This window comes from Hypomesus transpacificus, chromosome 12 (assembly GCF_021917145.1).
Source record: "Hypomesus transpacificus isolate Combined female chromosome 12, fHypTra1, whole genome shotgun sequence".
Lineage (NCBI taxonomy): Eukaryota > Metazoa > Chordata > Actinopteri > Osmeriformes > Osmeridae > Hypomesus > Hypomesus transpacificus.
The window spans coordinates 10036420-10063330 of record NC_061071.1 but is presented as its reverse complement, the minus strand read 5'-3'; the positions used below and the strand labels follow the sequence as shown (position 1 = coordinate 10063330).

The 26911-nt window shown below is 46.8% G+C and overlaps 1 protein-coding gene across 1 annotated transcript in view; it reads left to right on the top strand.

The window, feature by feature from the left end:
• The window catches only part of il1rapl1b (interleukin 1 receptor accessory protein-like 1b), a 116680-nt gene that overhangs the window by 15310 nt on the left and 74459 nt on the right, over window positions 1–26911 (top strand). Inside the window, exons 4-6 of the mRNA XM_047031585.1 lie at window positions 7697–7976; window positions 21901–22087; window positions 23548–23701. Of these exons, the coding sequence (XP_046887541.1) occupies window positions 7697–7976; window positions 21901–22087; window positions 23548–23701 (621 nt within the window). The remainder of the gene's footprint in view (window positions 1–7696; window positions 7977–21900; window positions 22088–23547; window positions 23702–26911) is intronic.

The window sequence follows — 26911 nt, the reverse complement described above, 5'->3', positions numbered from 1 at the left end:
GGTGCAAGTCGGCTCATGAAGATGTTGACACGGAGCCTACCTCGACATCATCCTGACTGCGTGTGTGGAATGGATGCTGTTGCTAAGCGTCGCTAGTTCACGTCGGTTAACGATTCACTTGAAATGTCAAAGCTAAAACATGGGGGGGGGGGTCACCATGGGGGGTCCCTGAATGCAGATCCAGAACACCCAGTTGATATAAAGTATAAAATACTTTGTTAGTCTCGGAAGATTCAATATCATTTTCCAAACTTCATCATGTATATATTATTTTCCCCAAATAAGAAATAACAATGTTTCCTGAAAGCTCTCACCCGCTACACCTAGACCCCCCCTCCCACCAACAAACATACACACAAACCGACATGTGCCGACACACACATGCAAACACGCACCCCTTTTGTACAAACATCCTTCTCACCGAAAAGAGACTTGGCCCTTTTCCCATCAGCCACCATTCCATCCTCTCAGTCCCACCGATTAACCGGCAGGGCGGCCCAGCGAGGGAGCAGCTGCCACTCTCGGGACACCACGGCCAATCAGAGCTGGAATCTGATACGGTGGCGGAGGCCAATAAGATCGCCGGCAATGTTTATTTTTGATAGGAAAATAACTATCTTTTTTTTGCGGGGGGGGGGGCATTTGCATATAAATGACAGTGTTGGCAGTCAGTGGGGAGAGACAGAGACAAGTGGGGAATGAAGATGGAGTGTCTGGAGTGTAAAGTGCAAGGGAGGACAGCAAGAGATAGAGATGGTTTTTCTGTGCACAGGGTGGGTGGGGGTAGGGGGGGCGGGGGGAGGAAGGAAGGAAGGTAGATGTAAATGTCACTGTTGCCATGAATCTTAGCAGCCAGCTCGAATCAGACGGAAGAATTAAGTGGTTTATTTTCAAGCGTTGATGAAAGGACCCTTTAAAAGACCTCCATTTCTTATTAAGATGGTCTATTAAGCTTCTTGACAGGTTGTTTCTGTAAAACACCCAACGTGTTTATTGGAAATGGGGTTCATTGGGGTTCAAAAAAGGGCATTCGAACACGAACGACACATTTGTAGAAAGGTGGGTTATGAAAAGTAATGACGATAAATTTCCATCCACACAATCGGACAGACCATTTATAAGAAATTGATCGTTCAACATTGGATAGCCTACACCCTGGGATATATCCCAGACGATAGGATTCCCATGTTGATGTTGTTGAACGAAGACGGTGGCCTCATCTGTTCATAGCGAGCACCCCCCTCCTCCTGCCCCTTCGACCCCCCCTCCCTGCCCCCCCAGCAACACCACATCTCCAGCTGTCGCACCGCCGGAACCGTCCTGTGACTTCCCAGACGTTACCACTCACCTACGAAACCCACACGATATCCACAAACTCTGATTGGCTGAAAGGGTGAAACTAGTTGAGCTTGTCTTTCTGAGTAGGCCCAGCCTGTCTTCACTGGATCCAATACAATGTTAGTTGGCAAACTGGCTACATCTGACTGGTTGCTGACTGGCGATGCGAGTATCGTTGATTTGGTGGCCACCAAAGAAGGCTCCATTGTGTGGTAATCTCTCCCTTCACGCCTACAAGCGGAAAGGTTACTTTCACCACACTCTGAGTTATTTTCCTCTTAACTGACACATGCTGCTGTGACAGCATTTCCGCGAGGCAGAAGATGGCAGGTCGGAGTTGAGATGAAATCTCTCTTTATCTCTCTCTTTCCCGCTCTCTCTTTCCCCCTCTCTCTCTAACTCCCTTTCTCTATCTGTTTCGTTATCCCCCTCTCTCTCATTCCCTCTCTCACTCTCTTTCTCTCAACAAACTGTCTGGGAAGTTTGAACTTCCTATTCGTCTTGGTGTTTTGCCTAATGACAAAATAATTTGAGGAAGGCGTGGTCTTGTGTGATTTCAAAGTTATTTCTCTAAAGATCGTAGGAATCACAAGGTTTGCAAGATATCCTAGAAGATAGCCTTGCATGCTATGCAGCAGGGCTGCACCCTGTAGTAAATATTTAAGTAATCCATACCGACAAATACCTCATATGGGTCTGGAACCTTCCTTTACGACCCAACAAGCTCTGACCGTATATGTGGAGGGCACGCGTGGTCGGAGACAGCCGTAAAGCTGCCACGCCTGCCAGTTGCAAATGACACAACATTCGACAGAGTTTATGGACTGGCTGCCCTTTTAAACTCTCGACAGGTCGTCCATGTAAAGGTTTACGGTTAACACGTTAATAATACCTGCAACCCCCATTGATCCCCCCGACTTTCCCAACAAAAACATCATCTCTGCAAGGCTGCCAACTTATCAAAAAACCTTGAAGTGAGATTTGGTGGGGCGAACCAAAATTGTGCTGACTTTGTGGTCAAACGTGTGACTAATACTGTTACAAAGAAAATGTTTGCCCTTTTCCAGCAATACCAAACTGACGATCATCGGATTGTGTTAGAAACGTTAGCATGTGTAGTGGAGCTCCGCCTGTTGAATCAGTTGATACCGGTCATTCCCATCTCAGCCAGTAGCAATCTGAAGGGAGGCGGTTGACTGGATCTCTCCCCACTCTGTCGGTCACAGTATCCAAATTGCTTTGGCAGTTAGCTGTGTATGCCAGTTCCTGCGTCTACAAGGAGCGATATTTGGGCTATATTCTGCAGATTTAAGAGGCGCTGCCTCAAGGGATTACTCTGTGTGAACCGAGCCAAATCCACCTGTTTCTCATCACATGGACTCCACTTGATTTGCACCCTGGCTAACACAGTCCTCTGCGTACCGTTTTACCCCTTGAAAAGAAGTCGCTATAGTTATCATTTTCTAAATCTATCCTACATCTTCCCCACAGATGCTTGGAAGCGTCCTTAGAGGGGCCGTTTTAATTGAGTTAAATCATTCGGTGTCTTGCTGCCAGCAGGCTACTCTGATGTATCTTGGCTAACTGATATGAACAATAACGTGCCAGTGTCTTGGAAGTGCTGCTTCTCTTACACAGTCCATGATTTGTCTGGATAGACTTGGGGAGAACCTATCTACACAACGCCTACTTGATGCACTTAATTAAACTGTTGACACTCTCAGTAATAAGCTATTCTTACACTATCATAAAAAATAAAATAATAATCTACTGTCTTCCCCTCAAGATATTTTGTTGCAAGTTTCTGTTTTTTATCTTTCGAAAAAATGAGATGAACCCCTTAAACTTATGAACTTAATCTGGTTGGAGATAACCAAAACAATTTCACGTCAAGAAGAACTTTCTTTCCTAGGTTTTCCTTTCTCCTCACATCAAACACGCCACAAATAATACCCTTTAAACACCATTTCATTAAAAAGTTCCTTGTCCAAGTCTAAAATATCATCCGCAGTGTTTTCCCATTTAATCACGGAGACAACCTTTTAGAATGATAAATACCCCGTAACAGAGCAAGTACACCGTCCCCACTCCGTCTCCACGGGGACACCGAGAGACAGGGGGCATCACTCATGTGGACTTTTATCTAACTGTAGGGAAAGACGGAAGGCAGAGCTGTAAAAATGAGGGAAGGGGGGAGAAAACGGCCTGTGTTTAATCTTGGCGCTGATAGGGGTGGCAGTGATGGAGAAAGGCCATCAGATGTTCAGTGTCACAAGGTTCCCTCTGTTACCCCATCACAGATGGCTCAGCGGAGCCGCAGCACTTTAGTGCAAACAAGCCCAGCTCTGTCTGACTGCTGAGACATGAATTGCCTGTTGGGGGATTTTGTACGGATATTTCTACTTTGACTCTTTTAAAATGTTTTGAGTTTCAACTCCCCGTATTTCAGTATTTGATTTATGTTACTTTTGATTCCACCCTATCTGACACAGTTCTTCATTTAAAATGGCTAAATCTGGGGATTTGTCTTAAGACAACCAAGTTAATTATCAATCAATTAAAAAGGAGATTGTGCAAAACCATCTTGACCTTTTCCAGCAGCGTTTTAATTGCTGATGGACTTTCCTCTAACTGCACAGAAACCATGCTTTAATTAGTCAATCCTTGATTAGCAATGTTAGTCCCCCTTGTTGCTATGTCAACAAGGAAATAACCTTGAGAACTTGTCAATGTTAGCATCTCTGTTGTAGGTGTTGCAGTTTAGAATAAAAGTTAAGATTCTTAAATTAAAGTCTAGCTGCTATTTACACCTGAAATCCTCTAACTTTAATGACATCTAATTACACAGAAATAAATCTCAGCCGTATAGAATGTCAGCTCACCTCATCTTTCTGAGAAGATATTTTCCTTAAGCTATTTATGGTGGCGCTGTGCAGTGATGACCCAGAGGGTCAGAGGTCATGAGAATCACGAGGCGTTCCTCCAGCTCTCCCCTGAAGCTCCCCCTCATCATCATGGCTGTAGCCACGCTACAAAATAGCTAGAGCCAGGGATCACTCATGATAAATACCACGACGGAGAGAAAAGTGTCACAATGGAATTATCCCAAATGGCAGTGGATGAGTCATGGGACACGGTGTTAGCCACACGCGCACCCTCCCCCCCCTCCTCCCCCACCCCCCCCTCCCCCTCCCCTGTGCTAATTAGCTCCTGAGTTGTTTCTTTTGTAAAAAATTTTTTTATGGAAACACAATTAGCCAAGCCTGTTGAGTGCTCAGCAGCTGTGCTCGCCAGCTGTTTTAATGGGAGGATGGGGGGGGGGGGGGGGGGGTGGAGCAAGGAGGGAGGAGGGAGGATGGGGGGGGGGGGGTGGAGGTGGAGCAAGGAGGGAGGAGGGAGGGTGGGGGGGGAGCAGGGGGTGGTGGGGGGGAGCAGGGTGGGAGGTGGGGGGAGGAGGTGGAGGGGGATAAGGTGGTGGGGGGCTAGGTGGGGGAGGTGGTGGTGGAGGAGGTGGGGGTGGTGGAGGAGGGGGAGCAGGGAGGAGGAGCAGAGGGGGGGGACAAGGGGGGGGTGGTGGTGGAGGAGGAGGAGCAGGGGGGAGGAGGTGGGGGGTGGTGGTGGTGGAGGAGGTGGAGGGGGGGTTGAAGCAAGAAAAAAGGTAATTGCAAAAAAAAAAAAAGTTGGATAGATGGGGCAGACAGAAACACAGAGAGGAAAATAGTTTATTTCGCTGACATTAGCAGATTGGGTTCTTCTGGCGATATTAGCTTCTGCATCGATTCATTCAATTCCGTTCACGTTTTCTACCTCGGGGGTTTACGATGCTGTGTGACCAGATTGTGAAAATGGCTGATCCCTGGCTGGCATGAGGTGAAGAAAAGGAGGAACAGGCAGTGTAGGGCTCAGCTCACCGTCACCAGGCCGTGTAGGGCTCAGCTCACCGTCACCAGGCCGTGTAGGGCTCAGCTCACCGTCACCAGGTCGTGTAGGGCTCAGCTCACCGTCACCAGGCCGTGTAGGGCTGAGCTCACCTTCAGCAGGAAGTGTAGGGCTCAGCTCACCGTCACCAGGCCGTGTAGGGCTGAGCTCACCGTCACCAGGCCGTGTAGGGCTGAGCTCACCGTCACCAGGCCGTGTAGGGCTCAGCTCACCGTCACCAGGCCGTGTAGGGCTCAGCTCACCTTCAGCAGGCAGTGTAGGGCTCAGCTCACCTTCAGCAGGCCGTGTAGGGCTCAGCTCACCGTCACCAGGCCGTGTAGGGCTCAGCTCACCGTCCTGTTCCACCCCTCCTGTTCGAGGCCTGGTTGGACTTAGGTGGACCTTAATGATGGACAATCCTCCCTGTGCTTGTTTAGGAGGTCAGTTCCCAGCTGAATTCCATCAAGATAACTCATCCCTTGACATCTAGATAGTCAGTCTATCCACAATTGGATCTGCAATTTGGCCCCCATTCATATCAGTCACTCAGGCAAGGTGGAGTGAATGTATTGACAGCATCAATCAAGTTGTTCTTGGTTTTGTGGAGGTCAGAAGGAAGGAGGTCAGTGTTGGGATTCCTCCTCCATTAAGAGTGATAGACGCGCTGCATTACAGACCGGAAACACACCCGTATAATTTAAGCCAAATGTCATCCAACTACTCATGAATAACTCAGGGGTTTCTTACAGGTAATGGGATTATGATTGACTGATGGACGGTGGGCGATATTAGACATGGTAATGGATAGACCCTTGCTGAGTGACCCGCAACACGTTTTCGTGGATGAGCATTATCCAAAAAGAGGCTTTTCATTTTCAAACTGGGCGATTGTATTTCGTGGATGGTGAAAAGTGTCGGATGTTCATAAACAATGTCAGAACTGGGACGGTGCTAAAGCTGTGAGAGACTAAACTGTTGTGGGAAAGAAGCCGACACGGCTGAAGCCGTCTAATTCAGGGGATTATAGTACACATCCTGTAGGAAATGTGTGAAGCAGAGAGGATGACAGGAGGGCAAGCAGACCGGGTGGGTGGAAGGACGATGTGCTGTATTAGCACACCAGAAAAAAATACTAAACATTCTTCATTTTTTATATATACAAATTATGAAGTAATTAAGTATTGGTCTAAATGAGGAAAGAGAGAGAGGTTGTGGTTACTCTACTGAACGGCGGCAGAGCTTGAGGTCCAGTCCTGGCAGAGCTGGAGGTCCAGTCCTTTTTGAAGCAACCGCAGCAGCCGCGCTCCAGGAGGCTTTCTAGTGCTTAATCGTCCCAGTTTCCTTCCGTCACGCGAAGGTGACAGTTGAGCCACATTTGGATCCTCTCTGTCTCTGTGTCTGTCTGTCTGTCTGTCTCTCTCTCTCTCTCTCTCTCTCTCTCTCTCTCTCTCTCTCTCTCTCTCTCTGTCTTTCTATGTCTGTCTCTCTCTCTGTCTCTCTCTGTCTCTCTCTGTCTGTCTCTCTGTCTGTCTGTCAGTCTCTGTCTCTGTCTCTGTCTCTGTCTCTGTCTCTGTCTCTGTCTCTGTCTGTCTCTGTCTGTCTCTGTCTGTCTCTGTCTCTGTGTCTGTGTCTGTCTCTCTCTCTCACTGTGCCCTCCCTCCTTTTCTGCTGTGTGTCTCTCTCCTCTGCCCGCCACATGCCTACGTTTCCCTGCTGCTTACTAGGTCACAGCTGGTGCCACTGCGCTAGGCGCTGGCATTGTCGGATGGCCGGATGGTCGGATGGCCGGATGGTCGGATGGCCAGTCAGACATCATTGCCCATCCGTGAGCCCTCTGCAGGGCCAAGCCATGAAACTGCACCATCTCCTTCTAAACGGAGTGATCCCACTGTTGGCAAGGGAGCAGGGGGTGCGGGTGATATGGTTCTGCAGTTAGGAAGCGGCCCCTGCTTGTCTGAGGTGTTTCACTGCACATGGGTTGCCAGAGCAGGAATGGGGGATATGTTTGGATCAACACATTGTCACGGTCATCCCAGTGCTGTGGTTTATTAAGGTACAAGGGTTGTTGGCAGGGCTGTTGAAGCACATGCAGGCAGGACTAAATACCAAGGATACATTAGACTATCCATGTCCCCACTGTCAACACCGATGCTGTTTGCCATGGTACATCTGTGCTCATCATTTCATCAAACCCCATGTTGTGACTCCTGCAGAAGGAGAATCCCAGTAACCCACAGTAAGACACACTGGGGTCAGATGGCTGAGAGTTTAGGGAGTTGTACTCTCAATCAGAAGGTTGTTGGTTCGATTCCCGGCCGTGCCAAATTACGTTGTGCCCTTGGGCAAGGTACTTCACCCTACTTTTCTGGATAAGAGCGTCTGCTAAATGACTAAATGTAATGTAAATCTAACCCGTTTCCTTTTTCTTTTCCTCTTTTAGTGGACGGCTGCACGGATTGGTCGGTGGATCTCCTGAAATACAAAGTGCTTTTAGGGGAACCTGTAAGGATTAAGTGTGCTTTGTTCTATGGATATATCAGAGCGAACTACAGCCATGCACAGAGCGTGGGCCTCAGCCTCATGTGGTACAAAAGTACAGGACACGGCGACTTTGAGGAACCAATCAGCTTTGACGGCGCGCGAATGAGCAAGGAGGAGGACGCGATATGGTTCAGACCGACGGAAATTCAGGACGGAGGACACTACTCCTGCGTGTTGAGGTACGGTAGGATGTCCCCCCTGTCCTAGCACCATCCAGGGGCATGGTAGGATGTCCCCCCTCTCTTAGCACCATCCAGGGGCATGGTAGGATGTCCCCCCTCTCTTAGCACCATCCAGGGGCATGGTAGGATGTCCCCCCTGTCCTAGCACCATCCAGGGGCATGGTAGGATGTCCCCCTGTCCTAGCACCATCCAGGGGCATGGTAGGATGTCCCCCTGTCCTAGCACCATCCAGGGGCATGGTAGGATGTCCCCCCTCTCCTAGCACCATCCAGGGGCATGGTAGGATGTCCCCCTGTCCTAGCACCATCCAGGGGCATGGTAGGATGTCCCCCCTCTCCTAGCACCATCCAGGGGCATGGTAGGATGTCCCCCTGTCCTAGCACCATCCAGGGGCATGGTAGGATGTCCCCCCTGTCCTAGCACCATCCAGGGGTATGGAAGGATGTCCCCCCTGTCCTAACACCATCCAGGGGCATGGTAGGATGTCCCCCTGTCCTAGCACCATCCAGGGGAATGGTAGGATGTCCCCCTGTCCTAGCACCATCCAGGGGCATGGTAGGATGTCCCCCTGTCCTAGCACCATCCAGGGGCATGGTAGGATGTCCCCCTGTCCTAGCACTATCCAGGGGCATGGTAGGATGTCCCCCCTGTCCTAACACCATCCAGGGGCATGGTAGGATGTCCCCCCTCTCCTAGCACCATCCAGGGGCATGGTAGGATGTCCCCCCTGTCCTAGCACCATCCAGGGGCATGGTAGGATGTCCCCCTGTCCTAGCACCATCCAGGGGCATGGTAGGATGTCCCCCCTGTCCTAGCACCATCCAGGGGTATGGTAGGATGTCCCCCCTGTCCTAGCACCATCCAGGGGCATGGTAGGATGTCCCCCTGTCCTAGCACCATCCAGGGGCATGGTAGGATGTCCCCCCTCTCCTAGCACCATCCAGGGGCATGGTAGGATGTCCCCCTGTCCTAGCACCATCCAGGGGCATGGTAGGATGTCCCCCCTGTCCTAGCACCATCCAGGGGCATGGTAGGATGTCCCCCTGTCCTAGCACCATCCAGGGGCATGGTAGGATGTCCCCCTGTCCTAGCACCATCCAGGGGCATGGTAGGATGTCCCCCCTGTCCTAGCACCATCCAGGGGCATGGTAGGATGTCCCCCCTGTCCTAGCACCATCCAGGGGCATGCTACACGCAATTCAGCTGTATTCCATCCAATCATAGTTTCTTAGTGATCTATGGCAGTTTTCCCTCAAACTGTGTTCATTAGGATGTCATTATTTTTTACTTTAGTCCTTATCGGTGCTTTTCCCTGCAGTCCCGGTGAAACAGTAGGGAAGAAAGAAGCTTGTGGTACACGCTGCACATTAATCATGGTGGTTTAAAGTCCTCCCCTGTTAGATTTCTAATGAATTCTCTAATCTCTAGCCAAACGAGCATAGGACTTGGGTCCACACAGCCTTGGCCCACTGTAAGAAACCCCTGCTTCACTTAACATGCAAAATTATTTCTTTATTTTCCTCTGGGGGACAATAAGGTATTAAGTGCCATTGGCAGAGCCATAACTCTTCTTCCTATACAACTTGTGTTTTTATTTATTTTTTAAGCGGGCATGGAGTTTGAAGAAATGGAGGATTGAGGGGAGCAGCACAGTAATGCAACTGTCTGAAAGGTGGGGAGGAAAGAGAGGAGAGAAGGAGATAAAGGGAGAGAGGAGGTAGATAAAGGGAGAGTGGAGAGAAAGAGATAGATAAAGGGAGAGAGGAGGGGAAGGGAGGAGGGGAATGGAGACAGACCTTCAGCCCCCCATCTACCTTCTCCACTTGTCAAATAAAAAGAGACCCGACAATCGCATGATTTATGATTTCTATAATGTTGTAAGTCTTAGGCTGCCCAGCACATATGGAGAGATGATTTCATTCATTTAAAGGTTGTTTATGCTCAGGTGAGCGGAAGGTCAAACTCGGTGTCTTCAGAGGTCTGTAATAACCTCCATTTTTTACTTCAGGGAGCAAAAAGGTTAGACTAACTACCAAACGTATTAAACATTCTCCCTGTCCAGAAAACGTGAATGACTAAATCACCAATTACTAGGAAATGTTCCTTTGAGTAAATTCTTTTTTGAAATAGAGGAAAACGCTATTCTTGGCTCCGAGCAATTCAAGTGCTTCTGTGTGTGCGTGTGTGTTGGTGCGCGTGTGTGTGTGCGCGCACATGTGTCCCCTCACCCCCCCCCATTGTTATGCAGTCACTGAGAGGTGATTGAGTTTGTTCTTGAAGGCACAGTAGCACAGTCAGTGTGACCTCCCTCCATCAGAAGCTCAATTCAGCTGAGAGAATTGACCCTGCCATTCAGTGCTAACATTTGCATTCCCTCCCCCTCCCCTCCCTCTCTGAACCAGAGTAGCGAGACTGGGCACCAGAGAATGAATGCAGACGTGCCAATCCCACTATCCTCCTCTGGCCACCCCGGCTGGATCGCCTGTGGAACACAATCATTCAGCTCTGAGTTTATTGTGTAATCATGCTGAAAGTGGAGCCTGGAGATTTGATTTGGACAAGTGTGTTGCTTTGTAGCGCCTCACAACCATTAAGACCAATTAGGGCCGACGCTCAAACCGTAGCACCACTGAATGAAGAAGTCGTCTCACGCACCGTTTGGGAGATTGATAGACATGCAGAACACAGGAACATGCAGGAGAACACAGGAACATGCTTGTGTGGCGCGTCAGGAAAGTTTTCACTAGGGACTCTCTTCCGAAATCAACATGTGAGATAAACAAACTGGAAGGATCTAGGATTCATTGCGTTTTTAACGTTTCCTTCTTTCGATTATTCGGTATACAGTTGAATCTAGAATGTGTTAGTTAAATACATGCTTTCAGCCACCTTACTGTAAGATGGATCCGCAGTTGTCGAACATGTTCATAACGTCCTTTTAAGGCCACGTGTTCTCACTAACCTTTTCCTTTAGCGTATATTAGCTTCTCCTGTTACCTTGGAAGTCATCCAAGAACCAAGTAATCCAATGTAATTATGTTCCAAGGAGCCACTAAATTACAGTTTATTAGTAATTACATGAATACACAAAGCGGTTAATGAATACGCAAGGTTTAAACACCATGCTCTTTTTCCAGGTTGTCAAACTTTACTCTAAAACATTAACGTCATCGCAGAGTCAAACAATGTATGACCTTATTCAAGTAACTTTCCGCTGACCCAAAAAAGAAGCGTTAATACTGTCTTTCTTTCAAGCCAGTAAACTATCTTCCTGCTTGTCACTAAGCATCGCTTCTGCATGACTGTGTAGCCCCTAACCCAGTCAAATGGGGGAAAGTGTTAAATATTGTGTATGCATAATTATATAGTAATAACTTATTAACCTTGTAGGTATAGGTCGTCTCGTATTGTACGACTCATTACTCAGGAGAAGGCAGATCGTACTGGCTGGCCAAAGGCTCTGTGGGAAAAGTTAGCATAGTCTTTTCCCTACATGGTTTGTGCTTGAATTGTTCTGTTGTTACCCGGTAGCTAATGTACACTTAAATATACTCTGTACTATGTTGGTATTCAGAGAAAAAGACAGGAAAAGATGTGAGCCGACGGGAGATCCCAAGGTTTACACAATAGATGAACATCTCTATAGATGAGTCAGTATTTTCTGGCTTTTTGTTTTTTTGGTGGATTCCCAGAGTGGCTCGGCCTGCATATGGTGCTTGCTTATGTTAACATATCAAATTTGGATTAGGCAGTTGGCACGTGAGGGGGCGGGGGGGGGGGGGGAACGAAAAAGCAGCCTTCTTCTTCTAAAAGCGAGAGGATTAGAATCTTCAGCTGGGGAAATGATAAATGAATCATTGTCTTTTTCCCTGTAGCAGCCGCAACTCTGTCTGGTCGTTAGAAAGTTGCGGTGGCTCTGTCAGGCCAAATAGTGTCCTAGGGCCAAATAGTGTCCTACCTGACGTCACAATGCCGTTCCGAAGCAAGGACGCGTCCGTTGCTATGCCGACCTTAAATTCCTGAGATATTTACGCGTGCTTGCAGGAAACTGTCATGGTTGCTATACTGGTTACTAGGTAGGAAGTTTTGTATTTAGGCTTATGTAAACCAGTTTATTCTACTCTACTATTTAAAGTTTTCACTCGATTGATAGCTAGTGCTAGCTGTCTAATTGTTTTCGTCAAAAGAATTCACTTATTTAGCATCAATTTTAACAGACCGGGAAGGCAACACGTATAGTATTCTACCTGCGCGCGTTGCTGTCTCAGGAATGTCGAACGAGTGAAAACTTTAAATAGTAGAGTAGAATAAACTGGTTTAAATAAGCCTAAATACAAAACTTCCTACCTAATAACCAGTATAGCAACCATGACAGTTTCCTGCTAGCACGCGTAAATATCTCAGGAATTTAAGGTCGGCATAGCGACGGACGCGTCCTTGCTTCGGAACGGCATTGTGACGTCAGGTAGGACACTATTTGGCCCTAGGACACTATTTGGCCCTAGGACACTATTTGGCCCTAGGACACTATTTGGCCCTAGGACACTATTTGGCGTGACAGCTCCTCAGTCAGTCACATGGCCTTCTTTAGAGAGCGCTGGTTTCTGCTGGGCTGCGGGTGGTTTCCATGGTGACCCTCAGTCCATCACGCATCCACAGGATGGACACCATCTGTTGACAAAGTAAACAAAACGGATTGTATGAGTCTGATGTTCATGAGGACTTTGGAGACCTACTATAATTAAATGCAAGTTGTTTACTTTTACATTTGAGTCATTTAGCAAACATTAGGGTGTTCACATGCCCACAACCCCCTCCCCCAACACTCGCCCCCCACCCCTCCCCTGGTCCTGAACCAGCCCCCCCCCCACCCCATTACCGTGGCGTGCAGGCGCATAGTCTCTGCAGCTCCCGGTGATGTCAGAGGGCACCAGCACCAACACAAACACACTCCGTCAGCACCGTCAGCTCCGTCAGCGCCCTGGCTCCCTGGAGAGGCCCTCTGACAGCAGCTTCACAGGCCTCCAGTCTGAGAGCAACGAGACCCTGGCTACACAACACACACACACTCGCACACACACACACAGCCGTGCACACGGACACACAGACACGCCATAACTGGCAGCAACCCATACAATACACACACACCCATACTCGCCCCATATGCACACACGTGTAAATATGGACGCTTCTACTGACAAACACACACACACACACATACGTTGTACGCCAGGAGGGGAAAGCAGCTCTCCTCAGACAGGAGGGCAGCAGATGAGCAGCGCTCAGGAGGGCAGCAGATGAGCACTGCTCAGTGTCAAATTAAGGTCAGTGCTCAGATGCTCCCCCTCCAGGGACTGTGTTGTATACAGAGGCAAAGCATCTGGAATGGGACAAGGGCTGTGTGTGTGTGTAAGCATGTGTCTGTGCACGCGGTTTAACGTGTGCGTGTTAAAACATACCGTAGAATCCTGTGTTCTTTCTTGTGTATTGATATGTACTTTTTTACATTTTAATTGAAGTGAGACTCCTCTCACACACACACACACGCACCCTGACACACACACACACACTCTATGTGCCAGCAGGATCACATCCCAGGTGATCGATGATGGCTCCATCCTTGTTATGAATGGTTAAAAAGAGAGGATTATGTTGTCAGCAAACTGACAGATGTGGCTGGGACAGAGGACCCCTTCAGAGGGAGGGGTCCCAGCTAGCATGGGGCCGTCTCCTGGTTAATGCTGTTTAGCGCTGGAAGCATGCGTGTGGCTGCGCCGTCACTAACGGCCTCCCTGCACGTCCTGCCATGCTCAGGCTGTCATCACACATAGGGTGGGGGGGTGTGTGTGTGTGTGTGTATCTGTGTGTGTATCTGTGTGTGTATCTGTGTGTGTGTGTGTGTGTGTGTGTTTCTCCTCGGCCCCAGATCCAACCTGGATTAGTATTCCTGCACAGATCCCAGTGGTGATCTCTCAGTGAAGTGACAGTTCAAATGGGATGTCCACAGCACTCTGTCACTCCCAGCCAATCAGGGCCAGTCTCGCCCGGTCCCTCTGATCCAACCCTCCTGTCACGGCCAATGAGAGGCTGAAACTAAGTAGGGTGATGTGATGGAGTGATGCATGCTGGACCTGTTTATTTGTGTTTGTGTTTGAGTCTAGGTGTGTCTGTCATTAAACACCAACCATGCGGTCTAGCATGGGCCTGGCTGACAGTGTGGATGATGAAAAGGGGTCAGATGGCTGAGCGGTTAGGGAGTTGGGCTGTTAATCAGAAGGTTGTTGGTTTGATTCCCGGCCGTGAAAAATGACGTTGTGTCCTTGGGCAAGGCACTTTACCGTACTTGCCTTGCGGAGAATGTCCCTGTACTTACTGTAAGTCCCTTTGGATAAAAGCGTCTGCTAAATGTCTAAATGTAATGATTCATATATTTGTAGCATTAGGTAATGTCCACTTGGTGCAGCAGGTAGTCTACTTTGCCTTCAAAAGTGAAGTAATTTACATCAATGTCAAGATTTCCATCGTGGTATGAGTTTAGGTAGGTGCTTTAGCCTGCAAACTTTGTTGATGTGGGACAACTTAAACACAGACAGTTTAACCGCAGCCTGTAAACTCTGTCTCTCTCTCTGCTCGTACTGACGGAGGCCAAGCCTGCTCCGTCTGAATACTATTTAATCCACCGGATGCCTGTGCTCAGGTCCGCACCACCATCACCTTTCACGCTCTCGCTGATAGATTTGTCCAACTCCTGCGCTTCAATTACATTCGATGAAGTGTAACCTGCAACCCCCAAGGGATTCTGGGAAACCTAAAGGTGAGGCGGAGGTGCCGGGGCTGGGGGACGTTGTCAGGGTGACGGTTGTTACTCTGGTTGAGTTTCACACATATGACATCAGACTCTAGAAATGATCTGCACACTTCTCTAAAGCAGTGATAGACATAGACTATGTCCTTGACACTAAATATATATATATATATACAGTGCCCTCCAAAAGTATTGGAACAGTGAGGCCAATTCCTTTATTTTTGCTGTAGACTGAAAACATTTGGGCTTGACATCAAACGATGAATGTGAAACCAGAGATCAACGTTTCAGCTTTTATTTCCAGGTATTTACATCAGGATCTGATGCACAAATTAGAAAATATCACCTTTTTGTTCGAACCCACCCATTTGTCACGTGAGCAAAAGTATTGGAACATATGACTGACAGGTGTGTTTTGTTGCCCAGGTGTGTCCTATTACATACATTATTCAATCAATAAATACCACTGAATGTCTACACTCAGGTTCAGATTGGGTAAGATAGGTTTTGTCTATGCAGACTGTATTCAGAGGTGAAAACAACATGAAAACCGGAGCGCTGTCTTTGGGTGAAAAACAAGCAATTGTGAGTCTTAGAGAAGATGGAAAATCAATCAGAGCCATTGCAGAAACATTGGCCATAGCCAGTACAACCATTTGGAATGTCCTGAAGAAGAAGAAAACTACTGGTGTACTAAGTAACAGACGTCGAACAGGTAGACCAAGGAAAACATCAGCAGTTGATGACAGAAACATTGTGAGAGCTGTAAAGAAAGACCCTAAAACAACTGTTAGTGAGATCAGCAACAACCTCCAGATGGCAGGAGTGAAGGTATCACTATCTACTGTTCGCAGAAGACTTCATGAACAAAAGTACAAGGGCTACACCAGAAGATGCAAACCACTCATTAGCAAGAAGAATAGGAAGGCCAGGCTGGAATTTGCCAAAAAGTACAGAGATGAACCTCAAAAATTCTGGGACAAAGTTTTATGGACTGATGAGACAAAGATTAACTTTTACCAAAGTGATGGAAAGGCTAAAGTTTGGAGAAAGAAAGGAACTGCTCATGATCCCAAACACACAAGCTCATCTGTGAAACACGGTGGAGGTAATGTCATGGCTTGGGCTTGCATGGCTTCTTCTAGGACGGGCTCATTAATCTTCATTGAGGATGTAACACATGATGGCAGCAGCAAAATGAACTCGGAAGTCTACAGAAACATTTTGTCTGCCAATTTAAGGAAAGATGCAACCAAACTGATTGGCAGAGCCTTCATCATGCAGCAAGATAATGACCCAAAACACACTGCCAAAACAACAAAGGAGTTCATCAGGGGCAAGAAATGGAAGGTATTAGACTGGCCAAGTCAATCTCCAGACTTAAACCCTATAGAGCATGCATTTTACCTGCTTAAGAGGAGACTGAAGGGAGGAACCCCACAAAACAAACAACAACTGAAAGAGGCTGCAGTGAAAGCCTGGGAAAGCATCAAAAAGGAAGAATGCAAAAGTTTGGTGACGTCAATGGGTCACAGACTTGCTGCAGTTATTGAAAGCAAAGGATTTGCAACTAAATATTAAGTCTTATTCACTTAAATATGTTTTAAGTATATCTGTTCCAATACTTTTGCTCACATGACAAATGGGTGGATTCAAACAAAATGTGATATTTTCTTAGTTGTGCATCAGATCCTGATGTAAATACCTGGAAATAAAAGCTGAAACGTTGATCTCTGGTCTCACGTTCATTATTTGATGTCAAGCCCAAATGTTTTCAGTCTACAGCAAAAATAAAGGAATTCGCCTCACTGTTCCAATACTTTTGGAGGGCACTGTATATATACATATATTTTTGGAGCATTCATTGGATTATAGTTTAGTTCTTTGGCCTTACTGGTCGGGTCTCTGTTTATAGTTGTCCATGTATGGCTTTAGGTTACCTTTCTCTTCCTCTCCCTCTCTATCTCCATATCCTCCTCCATCTCTCCTCCTCTCTTTTTTTCTTTCTATATCTCCCTATCCCCCTCCATCTTTCCCCCTCCATCTTTCCCCCTCCATCTCTCCCTCCATCTCTCCCCCTCTCCATTTTCATGTCCCTTTCCCTCTCCATCTCCCTCTCCATCTCTCTCTCTCTCTCTCTCTCTCTCTCTCTCTCTCTCTCTCCCTCTCCATATCTCTGTCTCCCTCTCTCTCTTCCTCTCCTATACCTCCTTCTGTTTGAACAGCTCAGAAATGGCACCGTAAACACACTGGGGGGGTGTGATTGCTTCGCGTCTCCCTGCCTGCGCTGCTGCAACAGTGGCCGGCTCCCCAGCGGCTCCTCAGCGGCTCCTCAGGGCCACGCAGACCTCAAACAAGATGCCGAGCAGCGCTAGCGAGCAGTGAGCAGCGCTAGCGAGCAGCACTGTCTGATAGGAGCGAGACGCTGACCTTCTTTTCGCTCATATCTGATAGTCGTTTTTATCTGCCAGACAAAATGTCAGAACCGCTGCCCAAGCAGAATCACTTTGGCATCTCAATCCCCCCCCCCACCCCCGCCCTCCCTCCTTCACCCCCCCCCCCACCCCCCCCCCCACCCCCGTCCCCTCCTTCACCCCCCCCCCCACCCTCCTTCACCCCCCCCCCCCACCTTTCCCGTCCGTCTTCACCCCCTCGATTTCCGGCCGTGCAAAAAAAATAACATTGTGTCCTTGGACAAGGCACTTCACCCTACTTGCCTCAGGGAGAATGTCCCTGTACTCACTGTAAGTCGCTCTGGATAAGCGTGTCTGCTAAATGAATAAATGTCAATTTACCTCCTCACATGAGGTCAGTCGCTCTGAAATAAACAGTGATGCATGGAGTTTCCAGTTGTGCAGTAACTTGCATAACATTGGGAGTGTCCCGGACATTTATCACATCAGCCCTGGGGGAGAAACAAACAGGGCTGTAGCAGCGTGAAGAGAAAATGCAATGGAGACAAATTGTTTATGCTAGTTATGAATTCAGAGTGAGGCTGGGAGATACAGAAGGGGAGGTGGGTTTCCCCAAGGCATCAACAGCATAATGCACACTGCATGTTTAAGAGACACAGCACAAGAACTTTACAGATCCTTGTCAGTTGAGGGGTCCCTGAATTTCTCCATCATACTATAAAGACAACGATGCCCAAAAATATGTTTATACATTAATATGCGGAAATGTTTGAATAACTGGCAACATAATAGTATTGTTAGTAGTGAGCTTGTGTGTAATCAATCATCCGTCATCTTCTGTCAGTCACAACAGCAGTAGCACAGTGTTGCCTGTGTGTGAGCGTGCTATCTGTCTATTAAGCACTTTCAAATATGTTTCTTGTACGGCTAGAGAGCGAGAGAGTGAAAAACAGAGGGAGAGGCAGAGAGAGCGAGGGGGAGAGAGAGAGAGAGAGAGAGTCAGTAAACATCAGAGGCAGTAGGCAGTAGTTGGAGACAGGGGCTAAGTGGGGGTGAGCTGGCCCACAGTCAGATTTGGGAAGCATGCCGTTAATCAGCCGGCCTCGCGTGCTGACAGGTGAGTTATGGTCCGGGGGCCACAAGTAAGCCCCCAGCCCTCCCAACACACACCCTGACCTTCTTCTGGGTCATAAATAATGCGCCAGCCATAAAACACTGATTTAAGGTGATCTGCTACCCCTGGTTTGGACGCGCAGCCTGATGTGTGTGGGAGATGCAGGCATGTTACCATGAGGAGGATCTTCCAGCACCACCCCTCCACCTCCACCCCCTCCACCCCCTCCACCTCCACCTCCTCCCACCCCCCCTACACCTCCACCCCACCCCCCCTGCACCTCCACCTCCACCCCACCCCCCCTCCACCCCCTTCCCCCCCTCCACCTCCACCCCACCCCCCCTGCACCTCCACCCACCCCACCCCCCCTCCACCTCCACCTCCACCCCACCCCCCTTGCACCTCCACCCCACCCCCCCCCCTCCCACGCTGCACCCTCCGCATACATCTTTTGTTCTACCCTTGGGAGGGCTTGGCAGATGTTAGTAGTGTCTATCTGTGGACGTCTGCATGCAAGTGTGCCAAGTAGCCGGGAGAGGGTTGGGGTGGGGAGCCTGTAGGGGGTGGGAAGAGGGTGGAAGGGGGAGAGGGTGGGGTGGGGAGCCTGTAGGGGGTGGGAAGAGGGTGGAAGGGGGAGAGGGTGGGGTGTCCAGGTCAAGCTAAGGGCTGCAGTTTACCAGACTCTGACAGGAAGCTCGCGCATCGACCGACACAGTTTCTCTCTGTGCTGGATAGCTGACAACAGTAAGGCCGTAAATTAAGCTTTAAGTTGTTGTTAGTCGAACACAAGCTCTAATGAAAAGTCAGCAATCATTCATTATCCACTTCTATTAGAGAGGATCTTTTAATTAAGATATTCATTAATTTTCCTTATTAATTTTCCCACAGGTACCCGAGAATCTCACGAGAATCCCAAATCAATTATTATTTAATATTGGAGTGAACAGTCACTGAGTTAAAGGGCATGTCTTATAACCAGGCAGGAAAATTATGTCACGCAAAGGGTGAGAAAGATAGACTTAATGAAAGAATGGAATTCAATTATGACATTATATCCTTGGCGCAAAGGGCATTTTATACTAACACGCAATTCATTAGAATATCATATATGATTTTAAATTGACAGTGATAGTCCTCTTTATACAATACTGTTGTACTCTTATAAGTATTAATCCAACAAACATACTTTTATTACAGTACTAGAAAAGTTGTAACGACCCGGAAAGTGTCAAGACAGGGTGATATTCGCTGTTATTTTCCAGTTCGGGTGTTTAGTTGACCCCTATCAGTTTCTCCTCTGCTGTACATTGTGACATCAACACCCTGTTTACACGTACCGCTCCCACATTCTGCCTCAGGCAGTTTGTGCAAAGTGTCAGCCAATGTTTCTCCGCTTTGATATGCGCTGCATGTTATCTGTCATTGCCGTGACATTGCACATCTTGACTTTAGTTTGACAGTTGGACTGACGTTTTCCGTCATTATAATCCTGGCATTTGCCTTCGTTAACCACTTTCCTCCAAACACACACTAGCTAACCTGACCGCTGAGGAGCTAGCGGATCGGACTGTTTGTTTCCGCTCTTTCTTTGCTCAAAGACTAGCTTTTACGAATATAGCCTACAGTACAACTGCTTTAATCGAGACGGAAACCTGGTTCGCCTACTTAAAAGGCAGTGTGACGGATCCAAAACATTGGAAAGACATTGTAGGACAAAGAGTTGGCCCGGACCATCGATCACTCACCGGCCAGATGACACAATTCCTCTCTCCCCACGGGCAAGTTTATCAGCGCTGCCCAGAATATTTAACAGGGAAAAAAGCCCCAGGGGATCTCATTTGCACAGGTGTCCATCTGGTCCAAGTTGTCTCGGATAATCTCCACATCATGTCAGATTTGCATCCGCGCTTCATAAAATGGGCACACTTAATCGGACAGCCTGTGTTGCCCAGCGGAGGATGGGCGGGGGGGGGATGTTTGCACATAGCAGGACCACTGTGTGCTAATCCACTAGGCGACTAATGCCACACAATTATGTAAGGATTTAACGTGTTTATAATTGTTTGTTGGTTCAGCTCGATTTGTGTAACCAGCTTTACCCGGAAATTAACACTGAGACTTCCTGAATGCAGCCAGCTTGTTGGCTCTGGTGATCAAGGTCTAGGGCAGTGGTTCTCAACCCTAGTCCTCAGGGAATCCCTGTCCTGCATGTTTTACATGTTTCTGGGCTCCAACACACCTGATTCAAATGCATGTTCGTTATCAGGTTTCTACAGAGCTAGATAACGAGCCATTTATTTGAATCAGGTGTGTTGGAGCAGGGAAACATCTAAAACATGAAGGCCAGGGGACCCTTGAGGACCAGGGTTGAGAACCACTGGTCTAGGGAGTGTCTGTTCAACAGTTAAAGTACTGTTTTATTATCTTTTACCTCACCTTTGGCCTTGAGGATGAGAATGGCCTTACTTGAAATACTACCACGAGGAGAGCAAAGTATACTCACTGAGTTGAAAGGGGAGCATTTGCCATTGTACCACTGTTCCCAAACCCACTTTGCACAGCGCCCAATGAACTCAATAATTGTCGGCCATTGATCTAAGAAGCCTATGGATTTTTGCTTAAGAATTCCTCGACCAGAACAAGTCCTCTCTCGAATGTGAACCCCTCGTCCACTGTGTCAACCCGATCCCTACCAGGTGTGATGGATGACATTGAGAACTGCTATGGAGGCTGAGGTTGCAATTGACTTGCTCTTTGCCTGCTCCTTGTCCCCACACATGGTGTGCCGGAGATCTTTCTGCTGCAGGCCAATACTTATTGACCTGTCTCAGCGATACAATGCAGAGAGCGATAATAAGGCCTAGCATGGCAATTGTATCATACAGTAGCAACTCCATCCATCTTAGTGTGGAAAGGATCACAAAGGACATTTTTTAAAGGCCTCGTACAGAGCGAGACCTGGGGCTTGGCAAGCATGGAGGCAGGAATATCTGCAGCCTTTCTGCCCATTCCATTGTAGCTCCCCTGTACTAGACCTTCCTCTTTGCAGGCTGGCTATTTACAGAACATCAATCCTGGCAAGTAATTTTCTGCTAGCTTGCACTGTATCTGCATAACGTGTGGAAACAAAGGATTCAATCATTCTTCGCCGCTGTTGACTTCAAACACCGTTGTTCTGCATTAGAACCTGCTTCTCCTCCCCAACATCCTCCACACATTTCTTTTGTCTTTGGCACTGATAATTTGTGATAACCAGGTTCATCTCCTCCCCATCATTGGTATTCATAAGTGAATGCTTGGGCAAACACAATGCAGCTCTGTCTGTATTCGTAATGGTTTGGACAACGAGTTAGCGTATGACTGAACACAGTGAAACAGTGTTGTTGTTATTTTATCTTGACAAGAATGTCAAACTGGTTTCCCATCATCTGTCAGTGTGACGAGGAATCTGAACATTACACATCTGGATTGATACAATTCTGCCAGAAGGGTTGGTAACCACGGTGGCACAGTGTTGGTAGAGTGACACAGCGTGACTTTATGAAAGCTATTGAAAAATATTAATTTGTTGATTTGTGTTTTTGCAGGAATTCAACATATTGCATTAAAGTGTCCATGTCATTGACTGTGGCGGAGAACGACACTGACCTCTGCTACAACTCCAAGATGCGGTACTTTGAGAAGGCGGAACTAAGCAAAAGCAAAGAGATGACCTGCCCAGACATTGGGGATTATATGCAACCAGGAAAGGAACTGGACATTTTGTGGTACAAGGTAAAACTCCATCTTCACTCCTGTGAATACAGACCTATGATTTCAGATGCCTCAGATTGGTCACGGATTGGTCACAGATAGGTCACAAATAGTCACGTTGAGTTCCATATAGGAAATAAAACATAAAACGTGTATTTTTCAGGGGAGTCACTATATTCTGTCATCTGCAATCACTTAGTAAGTGAGCACACACTGTGGGAAGTCTAGTTAGGGCTGCTATGACAACTCTCAGGCAGTGTTGACGTGTTTGCTTGATGAGAGTAAGTCAATTCACCCAGCCATGATTCACAGCCTATCTGAAAAACAACCACTTCTGATCAACTATGCTGAGAGCTTTAATTTAGCTAATCAATTTTTCATGTCACTTGAGACATCTCTCACACAGTCTCACACGTGACACAGTATCTGAGGAGAAGCTTAAGAACCTCCTCAACTCTTCCAGTCTTAAATTCTCTCCCCTGAGTAATCGAAGGGGCCTCCAAACTTCCAAAGGGCATCTGACTCAACCGGTAGAGTCTGTGCCTGCCCACGTGCTGAGGCCCACTTGACAGGGTAGCAGTGAGAGGCTGGGGCCAATTCATCAAAGGAAGGAGAGTGTCACATTAGGTGACCACAGTACTTCTTCTGTATCCTGGTGAATCAAATTAAAAGATGGATAATGACTCTGGCTCCAGAACCTCCAGTTATTGGCTCTGCCCTAGAAGCAGGGATGATTGAATTCTGGGGGCTGGCCTTCGAGGCGCAGGTGGAAACCAAACCCACCATGCTCCAGTCTCCCAGCCTTGGGGGAGCTGATGCGGCCGAAGGCCCCAGTTTCCCAGCCTTGGGGGAGCTGATGCGGCCAAAGGCCCCAGTTTCTGAAAATTCCTCCCTGCTGAGTCCTCCCACCGGCATCCACTCCCACCCCAGTCAACTCAGATGCTCTGGGTGATTTATTAATGTGAGATGATGCCATGCATTCAATCAAGCTTCCTAAAGAAAAGAAACTCAATATCGCAGTACAATACTAAATGCTAGATAAGGTTTTTATATATATATATATATATATATATTATGAAAAAGCCATGTCTTAAGTTTGTTAGTTGTTGAGTGCATGGCTTCAAGGGTTTGATTAGAACTTGCTTACAGGTTAATTAAATCTTTCACCAAATATGTTGACACACTACAGGGTTATTCTATCATAATGTTTCATAATAGTGTTCACAATGTTTGTCGAAGCCATTAGAAGACTGTCCAGCTAGAGAACAAGTGTTTCTTCATGGCTAATTACTATGGTAGAGTTAGATGTATTAGTGGTATTGATTTACAAGAAAGATTCTCTCATTTTCCAATAGGTCTGTCTTGGTCACTGACACATCGAAAAATGTAGTGCATTATAGGAAGCTACCATGGGTCGCCTTGATAGACTGCGACCCCATCTGGTCTCCCTCCATTAATTAGTATTATCTTTTTACTTTAAGGAATGTAAGCCCAAGCAATGGAGACAAAGCATCGCGAGGAGGAGAGATACTCTGTCGATGAAGGAAGTGCGTGAAGATGACATTGGAAATTACACATGTGAATTACAGTTTGGAAGTTTTCTGGTGAGGAGGACCACCGAGCTATCAGTCACGGGTAAGAACAAGGTTGAATCTACTCCCAAGCTGGAACACGAAATGACACTTTCATTGTTTCGTTATTGACTTTGATGAATGTGGCAATGCTGTGGTTGTCAGCAAAACAGCCCATCCCTTTTTATAGTAGACTGAAAATAATGGTAATGCCTATTCTGTAAAGGCACTCTGTGCTTTGTCATCGCGGGCGGTCTAGCAGTTGTTTACACAACTGAAGGGAAGTTATGACGTACATGAGCTGTGAAACTGCAAAGGAATATCATTAGGATTCACTCAACACACAGTTATTCCATTGCATCATCCCGTTCTTTGTTCGGATTTTATAAGAGAACGTTGTCTGAATAACCAGTCATTGGTGGCCAACCTGGGGAAGTGGAGAACTCGATCATGAGCAGATTCGATCCATAAAGGCAGCAGGGGGTCCAGAGAAGACAACACTAAGCGATAAACCGTGCTTCTCTTTTAAAGCCGTCCATGAACCCCTTTGCCAGGGCCACACAGTCAATACCTCGCTGTCGTTTGGGCTTCTTTCTGCTTTAATTGCTTTAAGTAGCCGAATTTGCACAAAGCCGCTTCAGCATCTTTTCCTCTTGACGAAGACTGTTGAAATATTAAAGCTTGAACTTAAAAGTTCCTTATCTCATGAGGGGAACCGTGACAGAGTGTAGATCGCGCTTCACCGACGCTGCCACAGTCAAGGTTGATGTCGTAAACGCTTGGGCAGTTTAGAGAGAAATCCTATACAGTGTTCAATCAATGTCATGAGCATTATAGTCGATCCATTTCAGTCTTTGCAAATTTCACCCAATGATGCAACACCCTCCCCCCCCTCCCCAAACAGGCTAAGTCTCCAGTTTAAAGCTTTTTTGCTTGGTCAGTTGTTCAAAAGTAAAATGTCACCTTGTCATTCATCACACATTTGTTGCTACATGTTACAGCACATGAATTTGTTCGAAAACAGAACATTTGGGCACACTTGATTTTCCCCTGTTGTTGATCTGAAAAGATTCACACAATAAAATAAAACTACAACTGGTTAAGATTTAGATGTGGGTTAGCTGATAGTGAGTTAAGATGATATTTGTTGATAGTTTATTATGACGGTGTATATCAAACACCAACCAGGAAAAACAATTGAGAAACGTACAAAACGCTCTCGGTGGATGAATTAGGAGCTTTCGCATTCCGCTACACTATCACACAGTGGATTGGAGGTCAGACATAGTTTCCGTTAACGGTTATGTGATTACAGTTTATCGTTTTCCACGGAAACAGAGGCAGGCTCCATTGAAGGCCAATTTTAGTAATCAGTCATGTCCCGGGCTTCCTCAAATGTCATCCTGGGGGACTATTTTCTCTCTCCGGGATACATTTAGCATTTAGGGACGGCTGGTAGTAGATGATGGATGATAATACTAAACGCAGAACATCACTGTTTGTGCATTCTCATCGTTCCTTTATCCAAAACCTATTCAGAAGCTTTTTTTTTTTTCTCAGTTTCGATTTGTTTTCAAATGAACCTGTCAATATTCAAGACAGGAGCTGATTGCTTGTGGATTGCAGAAATGTCCTGGGTGTTAAGCAGCCGTTGAGCAAGAATTGACAATTACAGGTGGTGATCGGATCTATCAGGCTGTCATCTTCTTAGACTATGCCGTCTGTTGTGGAATATAATTGAAGTCAAAGTGAAATGTCAGCACATAGGTATACACGTCCTTGCCTGAACAAACACACAAACTTGCACACAGTTTGTGTGTGCTTGACAGCGATATGATTACAGCTGTGAGGAAGGAAAGGTTGAGTCTGTTGCTTTTCTCGGTTCTGTTGCTTTCGATTTCTACAATAGCCTATATTAACTGACCCATTTTTTATTTTTTAATACAGTACAAAAACATGCTTGAAAAGGGTTGTAATTCAGAAAACAGGCTACTGTTGACATCAAAGACCTTAACGTGTGTTTGACATGCTATAAATGATCACGAATCAGCACATGAAGGTTGTTTAAATGTGTGGACAACACTTTTTGATTTATACATCTATGTTCACAATCAAACCCCAGCATTGTGCTTTGACAGGCCAACCTTTCTGGGTTGTAGGTAAAGTTGCACGTTGTGGTCACTTCTGACAAGGGGTTTTCATCGATGACTGATTATGTGATGTTCACTAAACGGCTTGTGTTTGCTAACAACCAGAAACGCCTGCTTAGGATTTAGCTGCGATTGTCATTATTCATTCTTAAACCTCGTGACACGGCACCCTTGACCAATACTCCAAGCCAACGACTCCCCCCATTCTATAACATCGGAAACTATCATATAATCCTGTAGACGGGGAATTGAGATTGGATAGTTAAACAGCTGTAGCCTAATGTATATGGACTTACCCAAATATAGCAATCCCATTCATCCACCCGCTGTGTGTAATTACCTTTCATTTGCATCGAATATATAACCTCTCATCAACTTCATATTCATTCGCTCTTCACCATTTATCTTCTCTCTTAATGCTCATCTGCGGAGGAAGGGTAGGAAAGGTCAGAGGCCAGTTGATTAGCTCAGAAGACTTCTAATCTGTAATGGTCGCCCCCACAATTGTGGACTATTAAAATGAGACATTATTCCTAAATGAAATTTGGGATTTTATGACTTGTTTTATAGTGTGTGCAGTTTGATGTCTTGGATTAAACCAACTACACAGTAAAGGGATGTGATGAAACGCCTACTGAAAGGGGTGTTCTAGAGGTTTGCTGTGAGGATGAAATGGGCCTGTGTAGCTCAGGCACTGGGGCAGACAATCATGTGTTTGTTTTTATTTTCTACCAAGATATGATTATGTGAACATCGTTGAGAAAAGTGAATTGGCCCACTAGGGAGTCATGGAGAGAAAGGCCCTAAGACCCGAGGAAAAAGAATCTTCTTTCAGATACTGCTATTATAACGCAATTACCTTTATAACATCGGAACATTTCTCACAGGAAACGTATATAACAAGGATCCCAACACAGGAAGTGGACAGGAAGTTGGAAAATGGTGTGCTCCAGCCAGGCCTACCTTTCCCTTGCTTCCTGAATGTCTGAATTAAAAAGGCAGCAGTTATAAAAGTCTTTTCCAGTCCCTCTGAAGTAAGGTCATTAGCATATGAAGGAGGTTGAGTCATAATTGCTCTTTTAATTGATAGAGTATAATTAGGAATGGCAAGCTGGAACATTGAG